At 48.1% G+C, this 22,013-nt stretch overlaps 1 protein-coding gene across 23 annotated transcripts in view; it reads right to left on the reverse strand.

Annotated features, from left to right (window-relative positions):
- Plekha7 (pleckstrin homology domain containing, family A member 7) overlaps window positions 1-22,013 on the reverse strand; it is a 184,899-nt gene that overhangs the window by 40,227 nt on the left and 122,659 nt on the right. For 22 of the 23 annotated variants that reach the window (XR_001785538.2, XR_001785539.1, NM_001305185.1 and 19 more), the window contains 6 exons: window positions 17,463-17,574; window positions 16,683-16,787; window positions 13,175-13,247; window positions 12,001-12,101; window positions 6,951-7,126; window positions 321-785 (listed from right to left, as the gene is read on the reverse strand). Coding sequence is in view for 21 of the 23 variants with exons in the window: in NM_001305185.1 (NP_001292114.1) it covers window positions 321-785; window positions 6,951-7,126; window positions 12,001-12,101; window positions 13,175-13,247; window positions 16,683-16,787; window positions 17,463-17,574 (1,032 nt within the window). In the remaining 2 variants the exon portion in view is untranslated. The remainder of the gene's footprint in view (window positions 1-320; window positions 786-6,950; window positions 7,127-12,000; window positions 12,102-13,174; window positions 13,248-16,682; window positions 16,788-17,462; window positions 17,575-22,013) is intronic. The other variant, NM_172743.3, reaches the window with a different exon arrangement.

A 22,013-nucleotide genomic window follows, 5' to 3' on the forward strand; every position in this document is an offset into this window, starting at 1 on the left:
CTCAGTGCTCTCAAGAGTCTACAGAGACTCCTTGGAAGCAGAGGGACAGCAGTGCAAAGCTGATCAGCTACTGACACTGTTGGCCATCTGTGTCCACAGACCACACTCTAAACACAGCCTTGCCACTAAGCTGTGTGTCCTAGGTAGGCTACCTCCCTTCTCCAAGCCCATTTCTCTGGTCTGTAAATTAGAGCTACCACCTTCCTGTGGAGGACTGTTAAGGTTATTCACATAGAGGTAGAGCGGTTAATTAGCTGAGCAGGTACTGGAGAAATGACAGCACCCGACCGGCCCCACCCTTGTTATCACATTAGACTAACCTCCTGCCGTCCCCCTTCTGAGCTTTTGTCCAGTGCTCTGCCTGGGCCAGGCCGGTCTTCCTCTGGCTGTGTTTTTCTGGGTTGGCCCTGGGAGGAGCAGTCCGCTGGTACCCATTGGTCCCATTCTGTTCTCCCAGGCCATAAGGTGGCACCCCGTTCTTCTCGGCTCGCTGTGGCTGTGCTTGCTGGCCTCGGGGCCCACCAGGTAGATCGACAAACAAGGCATCCTCCTCAGCTGGCAAGTATGGGGACCTGGCCTTGCTCCTGTCCCTCCTGCCCTCCAGTGGGTCTCTTTGAGCACGGAAGCGTTCCTCCTCCTGCTCCCTCCTGTTGAAGCCATAGGAGTCCTCATAGCCTCGACGAGGACAGTCTCTCGAGTGCCCAGGTCCCACGTGGCCACATTCTTGGCAGGCGTCAGTGTGGTTGGCCTGTGGCATGGCCTGCCGCTCCACCTTGTCCACGTCCCTGTAATGGCAGCAGCACATTCAGCCCACAGCACAGCCGAGACTTCCAGGAAACATTATCTACTTTATCTCAGAGCATCCCTCCACCCCTAACCCAAGCTCAGTCCTTTCTCCTACTGTCGGAACCTGGCTTAAGTGCCACTTCTTCCAGAAGGCCGCTCCTGACACACTCCTCAGTGTAAATGGGACTACGGCCTGACACCATCACCACACTGAAACGGCTGCTCCAGAGCCATACTCTAGTTTCTGCCACCTACTGTCTTTCCACTCATGGCCCTCACCCCCACCCACAAGCCCGGCCAGCTTGGGGAGAGGTACTGGTGACAACTAAAACTGTGAGCTGAGGATAGAGGAGGGACTCTGTGACACTGGACATGGTTCTTCTGTCAAGGCCTGCCACACTGAAAGCCTCCTAAGGACAGGTCCTACCCTAGTTCTGCATGCGGCCCCATCACTCAGGACAGAACAATGGCTCACTGGAGTCAGAAGAAGACACTCCAACACAGATGGGAAAATGAGCAGGAATTCAGATGGGGCATTAGTCTAGCTATGTTCCAGGGTAAAAAGGTCCTGCCCTTCCAATACAGGGCTTGTATGATGGTTTAGCCAGGACTGTTTGGGCTTTGATCTGGGAGCACACAGCAGAACACTCCTGTATTTAAACCATGATGATCAGAGCCCCAGGACCACCCAGAACCTCGGCTCTCCGGGGTGAGTACAGATTAAAGCTAGTCTAGGGAACAAGAAACATTTAATACCCTACACAGTGGCTACTTCTTGTTGTATGCGGATCTAACTGTGGGCACGCAGACCCAAACAAGGCAGTCACACTTGCCACTGTCAATGTTCGAATGCCTTCTCCACAGAAACCCCAAGTTATGCAGAAATAAAGTTTCTCTGTACTTCTCTACTGTCTGTCTGTCTGTCTGTCTGTCTGTCTGTCTATCTTCTCTGTGTAGCCCTGGCAGTCCTGGAACTCACTCTGTAGGCCAGGCTGTCCTCGAACTCAGAGATCCACCTGCCTCTGCCTCTTAAGTGCTGGGATTAAAGGTATGTGCCCCCGACTTCTCTACAATTTTTTTTTAATTTACCTACTTATTTTGTATGTGTGTTTGAGTGTGTTTGAGTATATGAAGGTATCATGGCGCATGTGTGCAGGTGAGAGCACAACTTGCAGTAAGAATGGCGAGCCTTTTACCACATAGCTCCTGGGGATAGAATTTAGCACTCCTTAGTGGGGAGTGCTTCACCTGCTGAGCCATCTTGCCAGCTCTAGGTCTCCTTTTAAACCAAGGTCTCAAGGAGTCCAGGCTGGCCTTGAACTTGCTATGTTACTGAGGATTGGATCGCTCTCTTGATCTTGCCTTTACAGGATTACACCACTACACCCGGTTTGTATCTCATATCTGAGGGACATCTCACCTCCCAAACCTATACTTCTATCCACTGCATGTCTGACAGCATTTCTGCCTTCATTTGGGCTCACCCTTCCCCACTTTGGGTCAACCCGGTTTAGGTGCTGACTTTACTATTTCTTGCTCTGCTATGGCTCCAAAGTCTCAGGGCCTGGTTCAGGGGGAGACAAAGGGCCAGACCGTCAGTCCTCGGACTCTGGCTTGAGCTCCTGCTGCCCTCCCTGTGTGAGGGGTTGTTTGAAACGGAAGCCAAGAGCAAGAAACGGATGGCAAGTAGAGGGAGCGAAACAGAGCCCTGAGGACTCAGCCTAAGTTCTCACATGTACCCACACCCAAACCAGATGCATCACTGGTCCTCCCGGGTGTGGATCAATAAATTCCCTTTCCCGTGTGCATGGACGCTGGTTTATGTTACTCACGCTACAGAGGTTGTTACATCTCATTAGAATGAAGGATTGAGATAGTGACTCGAGGGGCCTGCCACTCCAGCCCAATGGGTCTTTACGTCCTGGTGACAGGAAACACTCAGGGACTTATACTTTAAAAAAGCAAGGCCGGGCGTGGTGGCGAATGCCTTTAATCCCAGCACTTGGGAGGCAGAGGCAGGCAGATTTCTGAGTTCAAGGACAGCCTGGTCTACAAAGTGAGTACCAGGACAGTCAAGAGCTACACAGAGAAACCCTGTCTCGAAAAACTAAAATAAATAAATAAATAAATAAATAAATAAATTAAAAAAAATAAAAATAAAAAAGCAATTCCTGGGCTGGTAAGAGGGCTGTGCAGATACATACTTGCCACAACTGGAGTTCCATCCCCAGAACCCAGATTGTAGAGGGAAAGAATCGACTCCAGGAAGCTGTCTTATGACTGTCACATGCATACTGTACACACATACACTGAGACACACACGAAATAAATACTACAGTGTTACTGTAAGCTCAAAGGTAAGAAATTCTGCTCTGGACACTTGAGCAGTTCGACCCCTCTCCTCCTCCTCTCCTCTTTGTCAACCCCACCAGAAGCCTTTGAGTTCCTTGGCCTTTATCCTCATCATGGTCTCCAATCTCCCCCCCCCCCCCCCCCGACAGGGTTTCTCTGTATAGCCCTGGCTGTCCTAGAACTCACTCTATAGACCAGACTATGGTCTCCCATCCTTATAGGCTGTGCTTCACAGCTACCTTTGAGCTGGTGAAAGTCCAGCTGCCTTCTGGGTCACCCCTGGTAGGGTCACAGTTGTTCTGTGTTTTCATGTGCTTCCACTACCAAGTGCTCATTCCAGCTGGGAAACCCAAAGACCTGTAGCTCTTCTTCCTTCCTTCCTTCCTTCCTTCCTTCCTTCCTTCCTTCCTTCCTTCCTTCCTTCCTCCCTCCCTCCCTCTCCCCCCCCTCTCTCTCGTGGGGGTGGAGAAACAGGAGTCTCATGAATCCCAGGCTATCCTCTAACTTTTCTGTCCCCGAGGGGGGCCTGCCTCTACCTCCCAGGTACTGGAAGACAGATCTGTCTTACGCTATGGTAGCGCTTGAACCCACGGTTTATGCCTCCAGACAAGCAAGCATTCTATAACCTGGGCTTTGTCTCCAGTCTCCAGATGGATACATCTTCTTATTATGCACACTATAAATATAAGCAGTCAGACAAACATACCACTATCATGGAGGCATCAGAACTGTTAACCCTAAAACCATGGAGTTTGTTGGTCTGCTCTTCTTTTAGAGCTAATTTTGTAAGAGTAAACTCTGGGTTTTAGCGTGTGTATAAAGAAAGATGCACCCTCCCACGTATGCAAATACTTCCTGGAAATCACTTTGAAGGGAGATGATGACTTCTATTCAGATTGATACCAAAAGACCCTGCAGAGTAAACATCTAGGGAGTGGCAGGCAGAGCGGTGTCTGCTCGGTGTCTGCTCGCTGCCTGCCACTCGTCTTACCCCTAAGACTTTGGGGTTATGAAGCTCCTCATCCAGGACTTAAAGGGACAATTTTATGCCCAAAATGTTCAGTCGGTGGCTGCAGGTAGGAAAAGCAGCGCTTCCTACTCCATAGCCCTACATGACTTCAACATTTAACAATTTACTAAATTAGGGGCCTTAAAACCAAACAAAACCAACCAAACAAAACCATTTTCTCCTGTCTCCCTATATTCCCAGCAATTTACCATATGACTTCTCAAATCACAAGAACTGTCACAAAAGAAATCTTCACGGATCAATTTAGCACAATGGGTTAAGTATGCCTTCATTTGGATGACTGTCATTCAGAGGGCTGGCCAAGGAGCATAGGTGTCTAGAGCTAAAATGGCACAAACCCTTCCCAAACGGGGTGCTGCTGGAGTACTGAGCACTGATCCCCAGTCTCAGAGGTAGGCAAGCTCACGGCGAGCCCATCCTGGTCACCATCTATATAGAACTCTGTATGAAAGACTGAAGAGCTGAGGCCTCGCAGTACCTGCAAGGCATGTAGCTTCTTTCACTCTGGTTAGGGCTCAGTATTGAGGAAGGAGCTGCTGAAAGCAGCGGGGATGGTAGTCACTTCCTTCTTTCCAGTGCTGAGTTAAATGGGGCAACCCCCCACTCCTTGTCCCAGGGGAAAATCTCTCACCCCACGGCCCTTCAACTGGCTCGCTTTACCAGAATTAGCAACAGAGGACCTGCCTGGGTTAAGGACACTCTACCTTCAGCTGCTCTCCCCATGAGTCACAAAATACACTCAACAATGCCCTTGCCGCTTGCATAGGAGCAGCAAAGGACAAACTCCCCTGGGAAGTTTTATGGATTGAAAACTCCACAGGGTCTCGGTCAGGGTCATATATGTTTTTAAGGCTGATGCTACCATTGCCACACATGCAAGGTCCCACTGTGTGCCAGGAACTTGACAAGGCCCATCTCTCACCAGACACTCACAGGCATACACACAGGCAACATGACATACACACAAAAAAGATAATGCTACAGTAGAATGTGAAGGGTGCATCAGCCAGCCTGGGTGATGGCTACTGGTGTTCACTCACTCCCAATTAGAAGGCAAGAGATTTTCCAGTTGAAAGGGAAGGAACCTTAAGCAAAGATGATGGAATTTTAAGAGTTAGAAGCAAAACAGGTATAATTTTCCAAGAAAAAGTTTAAGATCTTAAAAGGTAAGGATCTCTTCTAAAACTGATAGTCAGCTGGACTTCTTCGGGTAGGACTAGAGAGGTCCAAATCTTGGCTAGTGAGGGAATCCTCACACGCTCTGAGCACAAGGCACAGCAGTCACACACTCTCCTGCCTATAGCTTTCTCTGCTGGTCTTTATTCACTTCTGGGGACCCAAGTGATACTGTTGAGTCCAGTGGCTCTTGCCTATGATCTCTGTACTTAAAAGGGCTGAGGCAGGAGGACTACTGTGAGTTCAAAGCAGCCTGGGTTACAAAGTAAGATGCTATGTTAAAAAAAAAAAAAAAAGATAACTTGACTGTTTACACAGTAGATCAAAAAACGCCAAAAGATTGGTAAGACTAACAGTGAAGACCTATGAGCCAACACTCACATGTGTGTCACACCATGCTGCTTAAGGGACAATTTGGTGGGGCTACATAAAATAAATGGGGTCAATCTGAAGATTTCACGTGTGAGGAGCTGTAGAGGGGTTTTGATATAGGGCTATTTATAGCAACAGCATTAGAGAACATTTCTGAGCTGGCCAAGGCTCTGCACCTGTCTGAATGCCCAGCACAACCACATGGTAGACACCACCCTGTGGATGCCACACCGGTGGCCAATTAAACAGTCACCAGGGTTTGAATGAGGTTTTCATCCCAAAAGTCAACGAGTTAGAAGTCTGGTTCAAGTGTGATGGGAGTAAGATGGGCCTTAGTGTGCCAGGTCGAGGCAATTAGGTCAATGCAGATGCTGCAACAAAAGTGACTGATACCAGTGTCTCTCTTACAGGAGCTCCCATTATGGTGTCACTTGCCTTTGATACAGTCCAAGTAGTGTGTGTGTGTGTTTGTGTGTGTGTGCCTGTGGTAGATTCCAAACCATGCTACTTAGTCTTCCGCCTCCCAAACTGTGAGGTGATTAAACCTTTTTTCTTTATATATTACCCACACTTTGGTATTTTGTTATAGCAGAATACAGACTGATATAGTGATCTATGTCTACTGGTATTAAATAATGTAGATCTTCTTGTTCATGTTTTAAAACAGCAAGAAAGCCAGTGAGATGGTCCAGTTTGCTACCAGTCTTGACAACCTGAGTTCAATTCCTGGGACCCACTTCATGCAAGGAGAGAACAACTTCTGAAAGTTGACCTCTGATCTCCACAGTGGTGCCATGGCATAAGTATTCACACACACACACACACACACACACTACATAAGTAAAATATAATAAAAATCTAAAAGTAAGAAAGAAACCTACATATACCTTATACATCTATTCCATGAATAGAAAGTTATTTTAAAGGATATCAATTTACCTGACACGTGATTTGGAATATCTCTATCCCTTCTACCACAAATAAGAAAAGCTGAGAACGTGTGTGTGTGTGTGTGTGTGTGTGTGTGTGTGTGTGTGTGTGTGTGGTCCCACGGCAGCCATGGCCCTTAGATGCTGTCTAGTGACTTGTGTTAGCATTTGCACCTTCTCCTCCTAGAGCACTTGGTCCAGTACAGACTTGAGAGAGCTGAGCATCCTACACCCAGCATGAAGGTTGGAACTGCAGCCCTAGGGCATTTCCCTGCCTACCGCCCAGGGCCCCCACCAGGACTGACCTCCTCAGCGATGAGCGAGACAGCACCTGCGCAGCCTGGTTCATGGCCCTGACCCAGGCGTTCATGTCCTCCAGGGTGTCGGCACTGAAGTAGTAGGTCCTCATGCCCGAGTGCTCCATCTGAGAGCCCGCTGTGGTGGTGCTGTAGATGAGTGCCCTCATCCCCGTATGCACAGCCTGTGAGCACGAGGACAGACAGATTAGCACACATTCTCTACGGGAACAAGAATAAGGAATACCCTGGCTGTCTTCCCGCTTCTAGATGCTTCTAGAGTGTCGGCCAGTTTGTCTCCACATCTGAAAAATGTCACAACCTAGATGCTACTTTCTCACTACTGCCAGACCCAGAGACCGATATGGGTGCTTCAGCTATCTAAAGAATCAGCTATTGTCTTTTCAGAAAACACCATGGAACTGGGCAGAGCTGATCGACATCTGACTGGGAATTCTGGGAAGCCTAGAAAAAGGCACAGGGGATGACCCTTGGTTAGCACCTTGGATCATTCCCATCAGAGTCCTCTGCCCGGGGGCTGGAGAGATGGCTCAGCGGGTAAAGCACTGACTGCTTTTCCTAAGGTCCTGAGTTCAAATCCCAGCAACCACATGGTGGCTCACAACCATCTGTAATGAGATCTGACGTTCTCTTCTGATGCATCTGAAGACAGCTACAGTGGTGCACACCTTTAATCCTAGCAGCAGAGGCAGGCGGATTTCTGAGTTCTAGGCCGGCCTGGTCTACAAAGTGAGTTCTAGCTAGGACAGCCAGGGCTGTACAGAGAAACCCTGTCTCAAGAAACAAAACAAAAAAACAACAAACAAAAACAAAAAACAAACAAAAACAAAAACAAAAAAACCAAAAAACAACAAAAAAACTTATTTATAATAATAAGTAAATCTTTGGGCCAGAGTGAGCAGGGGCTGATCGAGCAGAGTTGACCGCAGTTGAGTGGGGTTGACTGGAGAGAGCGGAAGTCCTAAATTCCATTCCCAACAACCACATGAAGGCTCACAACCATATGTACAGCTACAGTGTACTCATGTACAGAAAATAAATAAATAAATCTTAAAAAAAAAAAAAAAAAAAAAAAGAATCCTCTGCCTGAGGAGGCAAGAGTCTGCCTCTTACCTCGCAGTGAAAACCTCACCCAGTCTGCACAGGTATAGAAAAGGGAAGACTGTCAGAGTACCCACTCTGTGGCCCCTGGGTGTGGCCACAGTTTTAGTCTCTTTGTAATCCCAGCAGCCTGGAGAGGTAGGCACAGACCTGGTTTGCAGATGAGGCAAATGGATCTGAGAGGTTCAGTAACTCTCCCACACACCCCATCTGGGAATAGGTTCTGAGGGCGATTACCGTCCCTGGACACTGAGTGATTACCGTCCCTGGACACTGTTCATTTTACAAACTTCATGAGAAAGGAGCCTTTCCGATTTTGTTCCCCACTCTGCACCCAGGAAGAGCAGGCACAGTGCCCAGCATAGACATGTGCTTACTATTTGTTGAATACTTGAATGTGAGTGGAGAGTTTTAACCCTGGTCTGACTCCCAGCCCAAGGTTCTCTGTGTAAAGCTCATGGTCCCATGGAAAACTGAGATTCACCTCAATAATGTGGACCGAGAATAAACGGCAGGCCAGAGCAATGACCAGCCAGAGAAAACAGTTATGAACTGTTGAGTGGCGTGCCTTCAGTACGGATGAACAAAGCCTCGCAGGTGAGCCTTTGGCACTTACTCCTCCCCACACTGGACATCCCAGCCCACAATGCATACTAACTACGGGCCTGTTTATCCCATTAATACATCTGAGTCTACCCAGCCCAGTGCCCAGAGACACTACACAAATTTTGCCCGCAGTTAAGGTCCCCACAGTGGCAGAGAAATCTCCTATCCCCATTTTGAATGTCTTGGGTGCCCTTTTGGTCCCCTCTGCTTCAGCAAGCAGGAGCTATGGCAGTAAAACCAACAAGAGACTCATGCAGACTTCACCACACACCAGCAGAAATCTTTAGTCAGGTTTCCCTGGACCATGAGGCCCAAGATCTCCGCATGTCTTCCCTTCCTCACCACAGAGCATTCTGGGGAAATCTCTTGCCCACCAGTCACAAATGCGGCAAGGGGGCGGGGGAGGGGGGTCCACCAGGGCAGTCTTTTGAAAGAGCAAGTCACTGAGCTACAAGCACCCTCAGAGGCAGCCTTGGGCACACTTCCGGCATGCAAGTACAGTTTTGCAGCCTGCCGGCAGATGGGCCACGACAAGTGCGGCCGCCACAGGAGTCACACACAAGCACAGGGCCTTGTTCTCTCGTCACGTGACAGCAGGCTTGTGCCCAGCTGCTCACCCGAGGACCAGGTGTCCAGCTTCACTCTGCCTGTGCTGAGGCACTCGGGTGCTCTGACTGTGAAGGTAAGAAAGACACAAGTTCCTCTGTCACCTGGTCCAGTGACCTAAACCCAGAATGCTTTGTACTTTGTACAAAGGTACCTGGCCCAGTGAGAAGCCTGGGAGCTGATCCCTTCCTCTCTGCTCTCTGCTCCTCAGCTAACACAACCCTACTTTATATGACTGCACCCAAAGAAAACCGGGATGAGAGTAAGAAGGCATTGACCTAGCTGCCCTAGAAGACGGCTGTGCTAATAAGACACTAAGAAGGAAGCCCAGCTCCACCCCCCCCTCAAATCCCAAGATCAAATTTCAGGACAGCAAGAACCTTTGTGGGTAACAAAGGCACAACCAAAGGCCACGAACTGACTGACACTTTCTCAGATGTGTGCCCTGCCCAATAATTCACCATCTACGGAGTGCTACCACATGGGGAAAAGCACCACACTAGAAGGTAGAGGACAGCCTTTTACAGGGCTGAGACCACTCAAAACCACTTCTAAGAAAACACCGGTGGATGGGCACCGCGATGTGACAATTGCTGCTGAGAGGTTAGCGGCTGCAGCTCCGTGGGTAATGACACTTGCTCTAGGAGCATCAGGGGCTGAGTCTGAATCCCCAGGACCTACAGAAAGCCAGGTGTGCCTGTGCGCATCTATAACCCCAGTGTTAGGCACTGGGACACAGAGACAGGTGGATCCCCAGAGCTTGCTAAACAGTACCCTAACCAAAATGGTGAGCTCCTGGTTCAGTGAGAGACTCTATGTCAAGGTAATAAGGGACACATGGAGAAAGGAAGACACCCACGGTTCTGAATTGTACATACATACTGCAGCCACTACACACACACACACACACACACACTCCAAACATACATTATACTACGCACACACCATACCACACTACATACACACAAAACACTACACACACAACACATACACCATACCACACAAAACACTTACACTACATAAACACATGCTACACATTACACTATACACAACACACACACACTCCAAACATACATTATACTACGCACACACCATATCACACTACATACACACAAAACACTACACACACAACACATACACCATACCACACAAAACACTTACACTACATAAACACATGCTACACATTACACTATACACAACACACACACACACTCCAAACATACATTATACTACGCACACACCATACCACACTACATACACACAAAACATTACACACACAACACATACACCATACCACACAAAACACACTACATAAACACATGCTACACATTACACTATACACAACACACACACACCACAGCACATTACACACACAAAACACTACACTATACTACATACACACTACACACATACACACCATACTACATTACACACACACAAAACACTATACAGCACACTCAGACATACACTCACACACACACACACACAGTCTGGGAGGTTGTGAAAGAGTGTGACCCAGACTCATCTGAGATGGACATTCACACAACTCCTGGATAGGAAGACAAGGCACTCAGCCTCCGAGAAGCACAAGCACTTGGTGTACAGGTTCACGGATGCAGCCAGCATGGCTGGCACGAGAGAGCAAAGGGGAGGGCTGCACATGGTGAGGCTATGAGGCTGCCAGGGCAGGGTCCTCAGGGCCTTGCAGGCCACATTACGGGTTTATGTTTAGTTAAAGAGGGAGCCAAACTGGGCCAAGCAAGATCAGACCTTGGAAAGACCACTGGCTGAAGTACAGAAAGGAGGAGAGAGACCACAAAAAGATGCTTTCTCAGCCTCTCTCTCTCATACCCCGCAACAGAGTGTGAAGATGAACTGCACACAGCCATGATAAACTCCCACGATGCCACTCCAGAGGCTGTCTCTCCTGGTTCCTAGTCATTTTTCTGCAATGATACCTAACCCCAGTGTGACAGTTTGAATGAAAAACATCCCCATTGGAACACTTAGCTCCAAAGCGGCCCTGTCTGATGAGGCTAAGATGGTAGCCCCTTGTTGGAGGAAGTATGCTATTGGAGGTGGGCTCTGAGACTAAACGCTCAAGCTACTTCCAGTGCCCACTCTGGTTTACGCTTATAGTTTACAATGTGAACTCTGGGCTTCCTGTTCCTGCTGCCCTGCCTGTCGCACGTCTCTGCCATGATGAATCCATCCTTCTGGAACACAACCCAAAATAATCCCTTTATTCCATACATTGCTTTTGGTCACGGTGTTTGCCACAGCAACAGAAAAATCACTCTACCCACAAAGGGGAGACTTCTTGAAAAAGACTCGGCCACTAAAGATAATTCTAGAAGCCACCGAACAAACAATTGTTTCAGAGCAGCTCCTGAGCTACAGAATAGAAGAGTGGCTGGGGTGATGAGCTTTAAAAAAAAATTTTTTTAAATGAAGCTAGTAGTACTAGCTAGGCTAGAGCTTACTATTTAAATCAGACCAAGCTGGCTTGACTTACAGAGTTCTGCCTGCCTCTGGCTCCTGGATACAAGGATTAAAGGTGTGGGCCCATCAAACCCAGCAATGAGTTTGTTCTGTTTAAGTCATTTACACCTTGTTAGTCTGTGTCTGAGTCCCTCTTGCTTCCTAACTTCCTTTTCCTGTCCACAAAAGCAGCTGCATCATAAAGGTGTTTCTGAGAACATTGTTTGAGACGGGAGAACAATACCTTAAAGGAATACTTGCGGCTTATTCGATCCTCTGGGGCCACTGGGGAGATGACATAGCTGGGCAGAGGGATGCTCCCGAGAACAGCTTCCTCTCGGCTGTCTTTGGATAGAAAAGCACATCACAACAACGTTCTAGGAATCCTATCCAGGCCGTCTACCGAGACTGCACTGGCACCTTCCCCCCGCACCAAATGCTTACCAGCACCTCGGTGCTAAGGGGCGGTACCACAGAAGAGAGGCTGAAAGGGCAATTTTCCCAAGGGCAGACACAGGCATGTGGACACTCTTAGCTCATCATGCCAGTGAACGGGCAGTATGTGATGTGCTGTGGAACATCTTCCCTCACTAATCCCCTCACTGCAGAGTGACAGAGTTGGCCCTTGAACTCATACACTCAATTCACACGGTTCTTCGCCACCAGACACAACCCTAAACCCAGTGTCCCCACCCTTCTGTGACAGCCCTTGCATTTGGTCCCTACCCACCTTGTGAGCCTCGTCTCCTAGATCAGGGTCAGTCCTTCCCCCACTTCTGCATCTAGTACCTTCCTCAAGTGTAACTTTTCTCCTTGTAATGTCTGTCTCTTCCCACACTGGCCAAGTACTACCCATCCTTAGAAGCCAAATGCAAATCCTAGGCCTTCTCAGAATTCCCAAATGACAACCCTCTATCATTTCCCTTGAAGAACCTACAGACTTCAATGTCTTCATTGCACTCAGCAAAGCCTACACTTGTCTTCCCCTTCTGTAGGAGATTCCACCTTATCCAATCCCAGACTTTATGTATGCTCAAATGGGCAATTACACTCAAGTGTCCTGTCCAGTGGCACAGGAGAGGCACCCAGAAAGCAGGGAGAGTCCCCTGCTCCCCAGCTCTCTGGGGGCCTCCAAGGTAACCTACATCTAAGAGGGACAAGAGCCCATGTGACTGTGGGTCTTGAGACTGTAACTGAATCTTACGTACTTGAATTCAACAATTTGAACTTCTATGGACTGGACTGGTAAAACTGAAGCCACCAGCCATACATGTCAGTGACCACTCTTGCAGGGTAAGGGGCTAAGAAACTCAGGCCACTGTTGTAACGACTAGATTTGAGAAAGCGCCCATCCATGTTCTGTCAACATCCTCTCTTCTATTACAAGGAGCCCTTGGTGATCAGAGGCTGCCGCTCACCTTTATAATAAAACAAGCAGTAATCAGCCAGCACAAACCAGCGTCTTTTCCACAGCCTCATCCCGGAGCTGTCCTGCAAAGCACAGAGAATCAGTCAGAGCAGCCTATACACTCCAGCCCTCCACTCACCTGAAGCCAATCCCAGAGCTAAGACCTGCCCACAGCCACTCTTTCTTTACATTTTTTTATCTTTAATATTTATTTTTGGGGCTAGAGAGATGGCTCGGCAGTTAAGAGCACTAATTGTTCTTCCAGAGGACTGAAGCTCAATTTCTAGAACCCACATGGAAACTCACAACCTCCTGTAGTTGGAGTCCTGGGGAATCTGACACTCTCTCTAGCCAACACAGGAACCAGGCATGCGCATGGTACACAATGATACACGCAGGAAAGATCCCCATACATTCAAAATAAATCTAAAGATGTAAGTGTGTGTGTGTGTGTGTGTGTGTGTGTGTGTGTGTGTCTATCCACAGGGGTCACAGAGTGTTAGATCCCCTGGAGCTAGAGTTACAGGCCATTGAGAGTCACTGATATGGGTGCTAAGAACTCTGCAAGAGCAGTGCATGCTCTTACTCAATGAACCAATTTCTCAGACTTTCTCTCTTATTTATTTTTTCATTTTGCTGTTGTTTTTGAGACAGGGTTTCTCTATGTAACCCTGGCTGTCCTAGAACTCTCTCTCTAGACCACGATGGCCCCAAACTTGGATATCTGCCTGCCTCTACTCCCTAGTGCTGGGGTTAAAGGCATGTGCTACCATGCCCCTTTTATTTTTCTCTCATCTATCTATCTATCTATCTATCTATCTATCTATCTATCTATCTATCTTTAATGAGGTGGTCTCCTGTGGATAGTGACGATGAAGTCCAGGCTGGCTTTAAACTCACTATGTAGCCCAGGATGGCCTTGCCCACTTTCCGATCTTTAGCTTCTACCTCCAGAGTGCTGGGATTACAGGTGTGCCACACCTTGCCTGGTTTATGTGGTCACGTGATTCAGTCTGTGCTCTCTACCAACTGAACTACATCTCTGGCCCTCTGTCGCTCAATAAACCACTGAGACCTTATTGAATAGCTCCTCTTGGAACAGGACGTTAAACTTAAATTAACTGATGGTTTATAGTCCCTCCCTCTTTCTATGAATGTGTTATTGAATAGTTACTCTTTAAATAGACATTAATCTTAGACTCACTGATGGTTTATCACAGGAAGTAAGGTTTTCTGGTCTCCTAGAAACAAGTTATTATAACTCATTTTCTTCTAGAAAGGAAAATTCAAAAATAGAAGTTACCTATGAATAATAAGTTCTTACTAAAATGTGTTTTGTTTTTGTTTTAGAATGTAGGCTATAAAATATCTTCATTCATGTTGATTAGAAAATGAATTCACATAGTATTGAATAGTCTTATGTTGGGTAATTGAGACAACGCTCTCAGCTAACCAACTCTGTTTTCTACCAAAGGACTGATTTGTTGTTTTCTTTCCATTCAAAGTAAAGATCTGAATTCTCTTTGCAATCAAATTTCCTCAAAACAAAAGTTCATCAAAACCAAACCAAACAAAAAGACTTGGTCACAAGGAAAATAGTAATTTTACACACCAGTTTTCTCCAAGGCCCAGGAGAATCTCAGAGTTGGGTTTAGCTGTTAAACCATCTTTCCTTGGGGCTGGAGAAATGGCTTTAGTGGTTAAGAGCATTTGCTGCTCTTGCAGGGGACCTGAGTTCAGTTCTCAGAACCACATGGCAGCTCACAACTGTTTGTTAACTTCAGTTTCAGGGGATGAAATGCCCTCTTCTGGCTTCCATGTTCACCAGGCATGAGCAGTGAACACATCCATACATGCAAGCAAAATACTCATACACATAAAATATAGTCTTTCCCTATTCAGAAGTTTTGACAGTTAAAACAAAAGAACAGTTTCTAACCCTGAATACAACATGAGGCTTGTTTGCCACCCCCCACATATCCCTTCCACCAACACACACTAAAGTACCCAAACCAAATTAAGTTAATGTTGTCATCTGATGGTCAAGGCCTGCAGACTGGCCAGATGATTTCTGCAGTCTCCATAGCATTTGCCTCTTTCTTACTGGGAGGCCTTGATCCATCCTCCGTCCATGGTTCAAATGCTGCTTCCCAGGAAGGCTTCCTCAGCTGTGTGAGCACAGTCTACCCTCTGCTGTAGGTCTGCAAGGCTCTGACCCGTATGGCTGGGAGCAGCAAAAGGGTCAGGAGGTAGGAGAATGATTTACCTGACAGGCCTCTCTCCTGCCACATTGCCAACCGGTGCCCTTTACTTAACAGGGCAAGTCAGGTAGGATAATGACTCAGATGAAGACAGAAATGTAAGAAAAGAGACAAGATGGGAGTGTGAGAGGAGACATAAGACCAGGGGCAGATGAAGGAGCCTCTGGGGCTCCCCTTCTATGGGAAGGGTCTTTGGATCCCCTCCCACACAGTGTACAATGCTCAGGAACCCCTCCTACATATCACACAACGCAAGACTTTCTCACAACTGCTTCCGTCAAATAGGTGCCATTGCTCTGGGCGTTTGATTGTTTTTTGTAGATGCTGGTAGGTGACAGATTAGGGACGGGTGACAGTGTGATGTTTCCCTCTGCAGATGAGGAGTTCCTCAGGACAGGCACCTTCTTATTTACCTCCTCACACCTGCTGTGTGAGCCCTTAAAACATGGGAAGCAAACGAGTAAGGAAATAACAGGAGAAAAAGGAGGGGCCAAGAGACTAGTTCTAGACTTGGGAGCTCAGAGCTGGCTGAAGACCAAAGACAAAGCACGGAGTGAGGGCGGGAGCGGTAAGGAGATGACGGATGCAGGGGCTCCCGGCTAAATGGATGTGGGGAAAGAAGGGGCAGGTGCTGGTGCTGGAGCACATTCTATTAACGTTAAGAGCTGCTGCTATGGCGTCCTGGGTCTCTTCCCTGTGCATCCGAGAGAGGAGTGATAGTTCCTTATTACTAAGACCTGGGGAAAGTGGCTGGAGGGTCTGGGGGTGGGGATAATGAATTTGGCAAATCTGGACTTCAACATGCTTGGGAGCCAGCCATGCATCCCAGGCAAGGAAAAGGTAGCATTTGTAGCCAAAGGACAACAAAGACAGACAGGTGGGGCAGAGGGCTAACTGGAAGCTGGATTCTGGCTGACTCATCCACTTACACTGTATCCTGGGTGCCAATCTGCAGGTGCCTCTCCTTCATCTCCATCATCACCCCACACCCCCACTGACCAGCCCCTGGCTACCCAGAGCAACAGGGACAGAAGTGGTGAAATGGGTCTGAGGAGAGACACTGCAACCCTTGAACCATCTGCTCACTCATGAAAAAAAAACCGAACAGGTTACTGAGCACAGAGGGCAGAACCCGCCTGCCGCAAAGAAATTCTGGAACGGGAAACGTCTCTAACTGTTCACAGCCTCCCCAGGCTGAGGGAGAAGCAAGCAAGACCCACTCACACTTTCACCTCACGCCCACGTCAGCAACCTCACCTGCTTGTGTAGCCAGCCCCTCACCACCACCGGAACATTAAGGTTCCTCCGAATGGCCTGGTCCCTCTTCCCGAAGCTGTGCACTTTACTGCTGGACTTGACAATCTAGGAAAAGCAGACCTTAGTTCTAGCAGCAGGGACTTGAAGGGGCACAAACATGCTTGTATCTTAGGAGGGCCGTTGGTGGTCTCTAAGAGGCAGCACCCTCCTGTCAGTGCATGTTGTTGGCCATAGCATCACGCCGGTCAGACAGCAAGCCCCAGACACAGTGAACTTCCCAACTGGTTCACACAGAGACATTAAAGGATGTTCCATTAAGTTAAGAGCTGCTGCTATGGTGTCCTGGAATGAACCCACCTTTCAGTCCTTGGCTTTGTCAGTTTCTAATACTTGGCTCCCAACCTGGTTTACCTGTCTAGGTCAGTGATCCTATACTTTGAGCATAGAAACTTGTGGGCATTTCCTTTCCGCAGGCCTGTCTGCCACTGAAAGTCGTCAGGATCTAACACCATGCACATGTGAACAGGGGTGCTGCTTTCTGAGCACACCCCAGAACAGTGACAAATGCATTCAAGAACTAGTTCCGGTCTATCAGCAACCACCTGTTTCCCTGGAAAGAGGCCACCACCTCTCTCCGCCTTCATTACTTGGTCTGTAACTGGGGGAGGATTTCTTATGGGTCCATACCACAGATCTAATGATAATCAAATGGACTTCTGATTATAAAGGGGTTTGGAAAAATATAGAAAGAAAAAGAAGAACCCATGACCAGGAGCTCACCTTGGGTCCAGGCTTGGCCTCCAGGGTGGACGTGGTCCCAGCTGTGGATGTCTCACTGACCATGCTGGACGGTCTTTGGTTTCTCTCTGGCTTCGACATATGTGGGTGTGGCCTGCAGGGAGGTGTAGGGGGGGTCCAGTGAGTGCGCGCCAAGCTGCAGAGTGGGAGGCTAAGTCTACGATCTGTTCCAGGTTGGAGCTAGTTGCTTGGCCTTAGAACAACTCAGGTCCCAGTTTTTGGAGGCCGTCTGATCCCAGATTGTAGACTGAAGGCCATAATATCCACCTGTCCCTGTGCTTCAGGACACCCAAAAGATGACAGATGGACATATCACCACAGCCAGGTATTCCAGAAAAGGGTGCACACCGCACTATCTGTCTGTGGTCCTAAGGTACCACGCTCATTCTCCTAGTAGGATGCGCCTGGTGACTGCTCAAGGCACACAATACTCCTCACAGAAGGAGAGACACATCATACCTCTATACACATACACCTCCACTTCCCTGACTCCCAGAAGAAGCTGCTTATAATTAGTAACAAGAAATCACTTGTGCACACATCCACACCCCCAGACATACACAGAAGATGCTTACATAATAAACGCCAGTGGGGCTTGCCTCCCAAAATAGACTATTCAACAAAGAGTCCTATTCTGGGAACACTCCATTTGCCCCAAAATAGAGCCATTGGAGCTATTAACCCCCTGTGCCATGCCTGGAGAGCAGGAAGCCATGGAGTGTATGTGGAGCCACGGTAAGCTTCCCCACCAGCAGCCGAGCCACATGGAGGCCCATGGCTTGGAGCACTACTCTAAAGAGATTCGGAAGAACAGCTTCTCACCTGCCTTCCGCCGAGCCCATATCTGCACCAGTCCTTCCCACACGGGAGGGTCAGTGCCTTCACTCAAGCTCAGTACCTATCTTTGAACAGCGTGATTCATTACGGCAAGACCCTGCTAGCTCCGCAATCTGTAGGCTGTCCCTGAGCAGAGAGCAGAAACCACGTCGTTCCTTGACTGCATTTTGTCTGCTGCTCCAGTGAGCATCAGGATCCAGGCAGGTGATTAGCAGGCAGACTATACTGCAGAGAAATCACTTCAGAAGACTTAGCCAGGACCATGAAAGACAAAGCTGGAAGATCCAGGCCAGACGAAACTGGTCAGAATGTCCTGTATCACTTACTTGAGTATGGTGTTACAGAAAAATTCTAGTCTTCACCTAAAGATTCCATGCTCCCTCCAGGTACTGCCACGGCTCAAAGGACAGGGAACTTTGTAGCGCCCTGAATCACAGCACCAACACTGCCCCAGGAGGGGACTTCTCTGTAGAAGTTGTGTGGCCACTAGACTTCCCAGCAGAGCAGGCATCAGCTTCCCAATGGGCCAGCCCTGTGAGATGCTCAGCTGCAGCAGATGTGCTTCACACAAGGCAGAAAGCTGGCTGACTCCTTATCAGCCAGGCATCCTCAATCCCTGCCCCTGGCTTCCATCCCAGCCAAAATGTTGTTACTGCTCCCTGCTTGGATAGCAAATGTCACCAGGCTCAGCCTCTCCCTTGGCAGAGGCTGTGGCAGCAAGATCATGGCATGGGAGTGGGAAGAGGCTCTGTGAAGCTGCCTTGTCCTCCCTCTGCCTCTAAGCAGTACAACCAACCATCCTCCCAGGACCCTGGCCTGCCCAGCTTTCCAGAAGGAGGGACAAGGAAGGAGACTAAACCTAAGACACAACCAGTGAGGGAGACAGAATAAAGGTGCTTTCCCCCAAGTCTGAGGACCTTAGGTCAATCCCTGGGACCTACATGGTAGAAATGAGAACCGATTTCCACTAGTTGTCCTCTGACCTACACAGATACTCAGACAGACAGACAGACAGACAGACAGACACACACACACACACACAGAGAGTCAGACACACACTGAGAAACATACAAACACCTATACACATATACACTCACATATACACACTCACACACACATACACACACACACACATATGTGCCCACAAACACATATAAACATATAAATAAATTCAAGACATAAGAGCCAATCTCACAGAGGTTTTGCTGAAATTTTTATCAAGTTCAATTGGCTCTCCTTTGACATGTTATTACAGGATATTTAACAAGCTACATGAAAAAGATGAATGAGTGGGAATGTCCCGTAGTCCTGCTACCCAAAGCAAAAACATTTTAACTTTTGTTTATGCCTGTCCTTTTCGATACGCCTGCTTTGATTTGGGGCACATTTTAACATAAACATTTCACTCATCACTTTTAGATTATCTAAATCATCTTAAATAAACACAACCCTTTTTATGTCGAGCTCTTCCATGCCTCCTCTACAGGACAATGAAAAAAACTCTCTGGATTTCTATCGGGAAACCGGAAGGAGTGTGCACTTTGCCATTTTTTTGAAATCTGAACGTTATACCTTGCCCTAGGTGCTAGCTGGCTGGGCGTTCTCTCAGCCAACAGCATGAGGAGAAAGACAACTCAACCACAGGTTTGGATGAAGCAAGAGGACAGAGTTCCTGCTGAAGGAGCCAGTTATAGAGACTTTGTCTGGAAAAAGACTGGTTATAGCCACAGTACTGAGATCGAAGGGAGGAGGTGGGAGGCAGGGTAAGAAAGGAAAACCCAAATCTGCCCTAGAGAGGTGACTGTGCTGTTTCTACTAACACTGCAGAAACAAATCCCCGTTCAAACAACAGCCCCCCAACCCAGCTCTGAAAGGACAAGATACACACACACAGCCCACCTGTCCAAGAAACGGGGCCAGCCTTCAAAGGATATTGGCTAGATTCTCTCACCGTGGGTGACATTGAATGATGACTTTGGAAATGACCGCAAGCTATTTACTAGAATTACAACCAGTAACTCATTTCACATCAAAAAATAGATAGGAGAAAGCATCAAAGCAATTTTCTCAGCTGGATGCAACACTGGCACTCATGAAAACTTGCGGAGAGGTTTAACCCCATGGATTTGAGCAACAGGACCATCCACGAAACCTCCTGAATAGATAAGCCAGGAAACCCAGAAATGACTGAACAGAGAGAGCTTCATTCAACAAAAGGAATTTGGGTCCATTTGCTTCAGCTCTGCTCACTGGACAGTCATCTTCCTCACTGAAGAGGTTGGCGGGCCAGACTCTGATCTTTCCTCAAATCCTTAGCCTGAATGTACTCCACTAATAAATTGCACCCAAGAAATGTCCCCAGAAGACATACAGCTCTCCCATCAGCCTGCCCTCAGGCATACTGCATCCCACAGAGGAGACCACCGAACCTGCATGCTCAGACTATTAGCGTCCTTACATAAAATCCATTCGCTGTAAGCCTGCTTGCTGGGTTTCTGTGATGCCTGAATTCCCAGTGCAGTGGGACGGCTGGAACAAAGCCCTCCCTTTCCTTCACTCAGGCTGCATGAATGCAGATTCTTTGGCTGCAGGGGTGTGGGCTAAAGTTCAAAACAGTGAGCAAGACTTTGAGCTCAACTGCCTCCTGTCTGTACCTAACAAAAGAAATGAAGACTAGACAAAAATCAGCCGGGAAGAAGCCCACTGGAAAATGGCTGGCCTCTACCCTGGCCTTAGCCATACAGTGGCTTTCTCTGCGCCTCAAGACAAAGTGTGCATAGTCCTACAGGCAGAGCAAAAAACCTCTACGTTCTGGAAGCTGTTTGCTCTGAGCACTGGCATGTCATCCCAGCAGGACCTCTCCCTTCTGCAAGTCACAAGCTGTGAGGGACGGGCGCATACAGTTACAGCAAGCCAAGCGGTGGGCTGATGCTGCAGGGCCTCCTGAACAGCTAAGTGCCGGGTGCTTTCCCTGTATCCTCTCAGCTACATGGTTAGCTTGTCAGGGTTATCATCCTTGCTTTGTAGATGTGCCCCTGACAGATTAATGCCTTGCCTAAGATAGCTGCAATGCTGGGAAACCTGGGCTTACTCAGGGGTCTGAGGCAGGGAAATTGAAGTTCAAACATTTAAAGTAAACTCATAGCAACTTAGTGAGATTCCATCTCCCAATGTAAAGGCGAGTTGGGCTATGGCTCAGTAATAGAGTGCTTGCCTACGAAGATATAGGTGAAGTTCCTAGTGCTGCAAAGATTAAAAACAGGTGAAAAACAATGAACTGGGTGGGTCTGCCACAAGAGATCCCAGGTTCCAAGTGAGAAGTCCCCAGGTCTGTAAGATATCGACCTTGGATAGATCAGCCACAAGGCCAACTCCAAGCCAAGGAGGCCTGAAAGAGCAGAAAGAGATGACTGCATTTCAGTTGAGCTCTGACGTTATGACTCTTCCACAAGTCAGCTCTCTGTGCCTCAGTTTCTATTTTGTAAAACAGGCTGAAAACCACCTCTCTCTTCGCAGGGCAGCGTGTACGTGAAAATGTCTTTCTGAGAACCAGGAAGCACTGTGAGACAGCACCACCCTGTGTCTCCACTGGAGACCCCAGAACCTAAATCCCATTCACAGTTTATTTTTATTACCAGAAAGCTCAGACCACAGTGGTTTCTTAGCAACGCCTTACCTGCGACTTTTTTTAGTCAA

This window comes from Mus musculus, chromosome 7, assembly GCF_000001635.26.
Source record: "Mus musculus strain C57BL/6J chromosome 7, GRCm38.p6 C57BL/6J".
Classification (NCBI taxonomy): domain Eukaryota; kingdom Metazoa; phylum Chordata; class Mammalia; order Rodentia; family Muridae; genus Mus; species Mus musculus.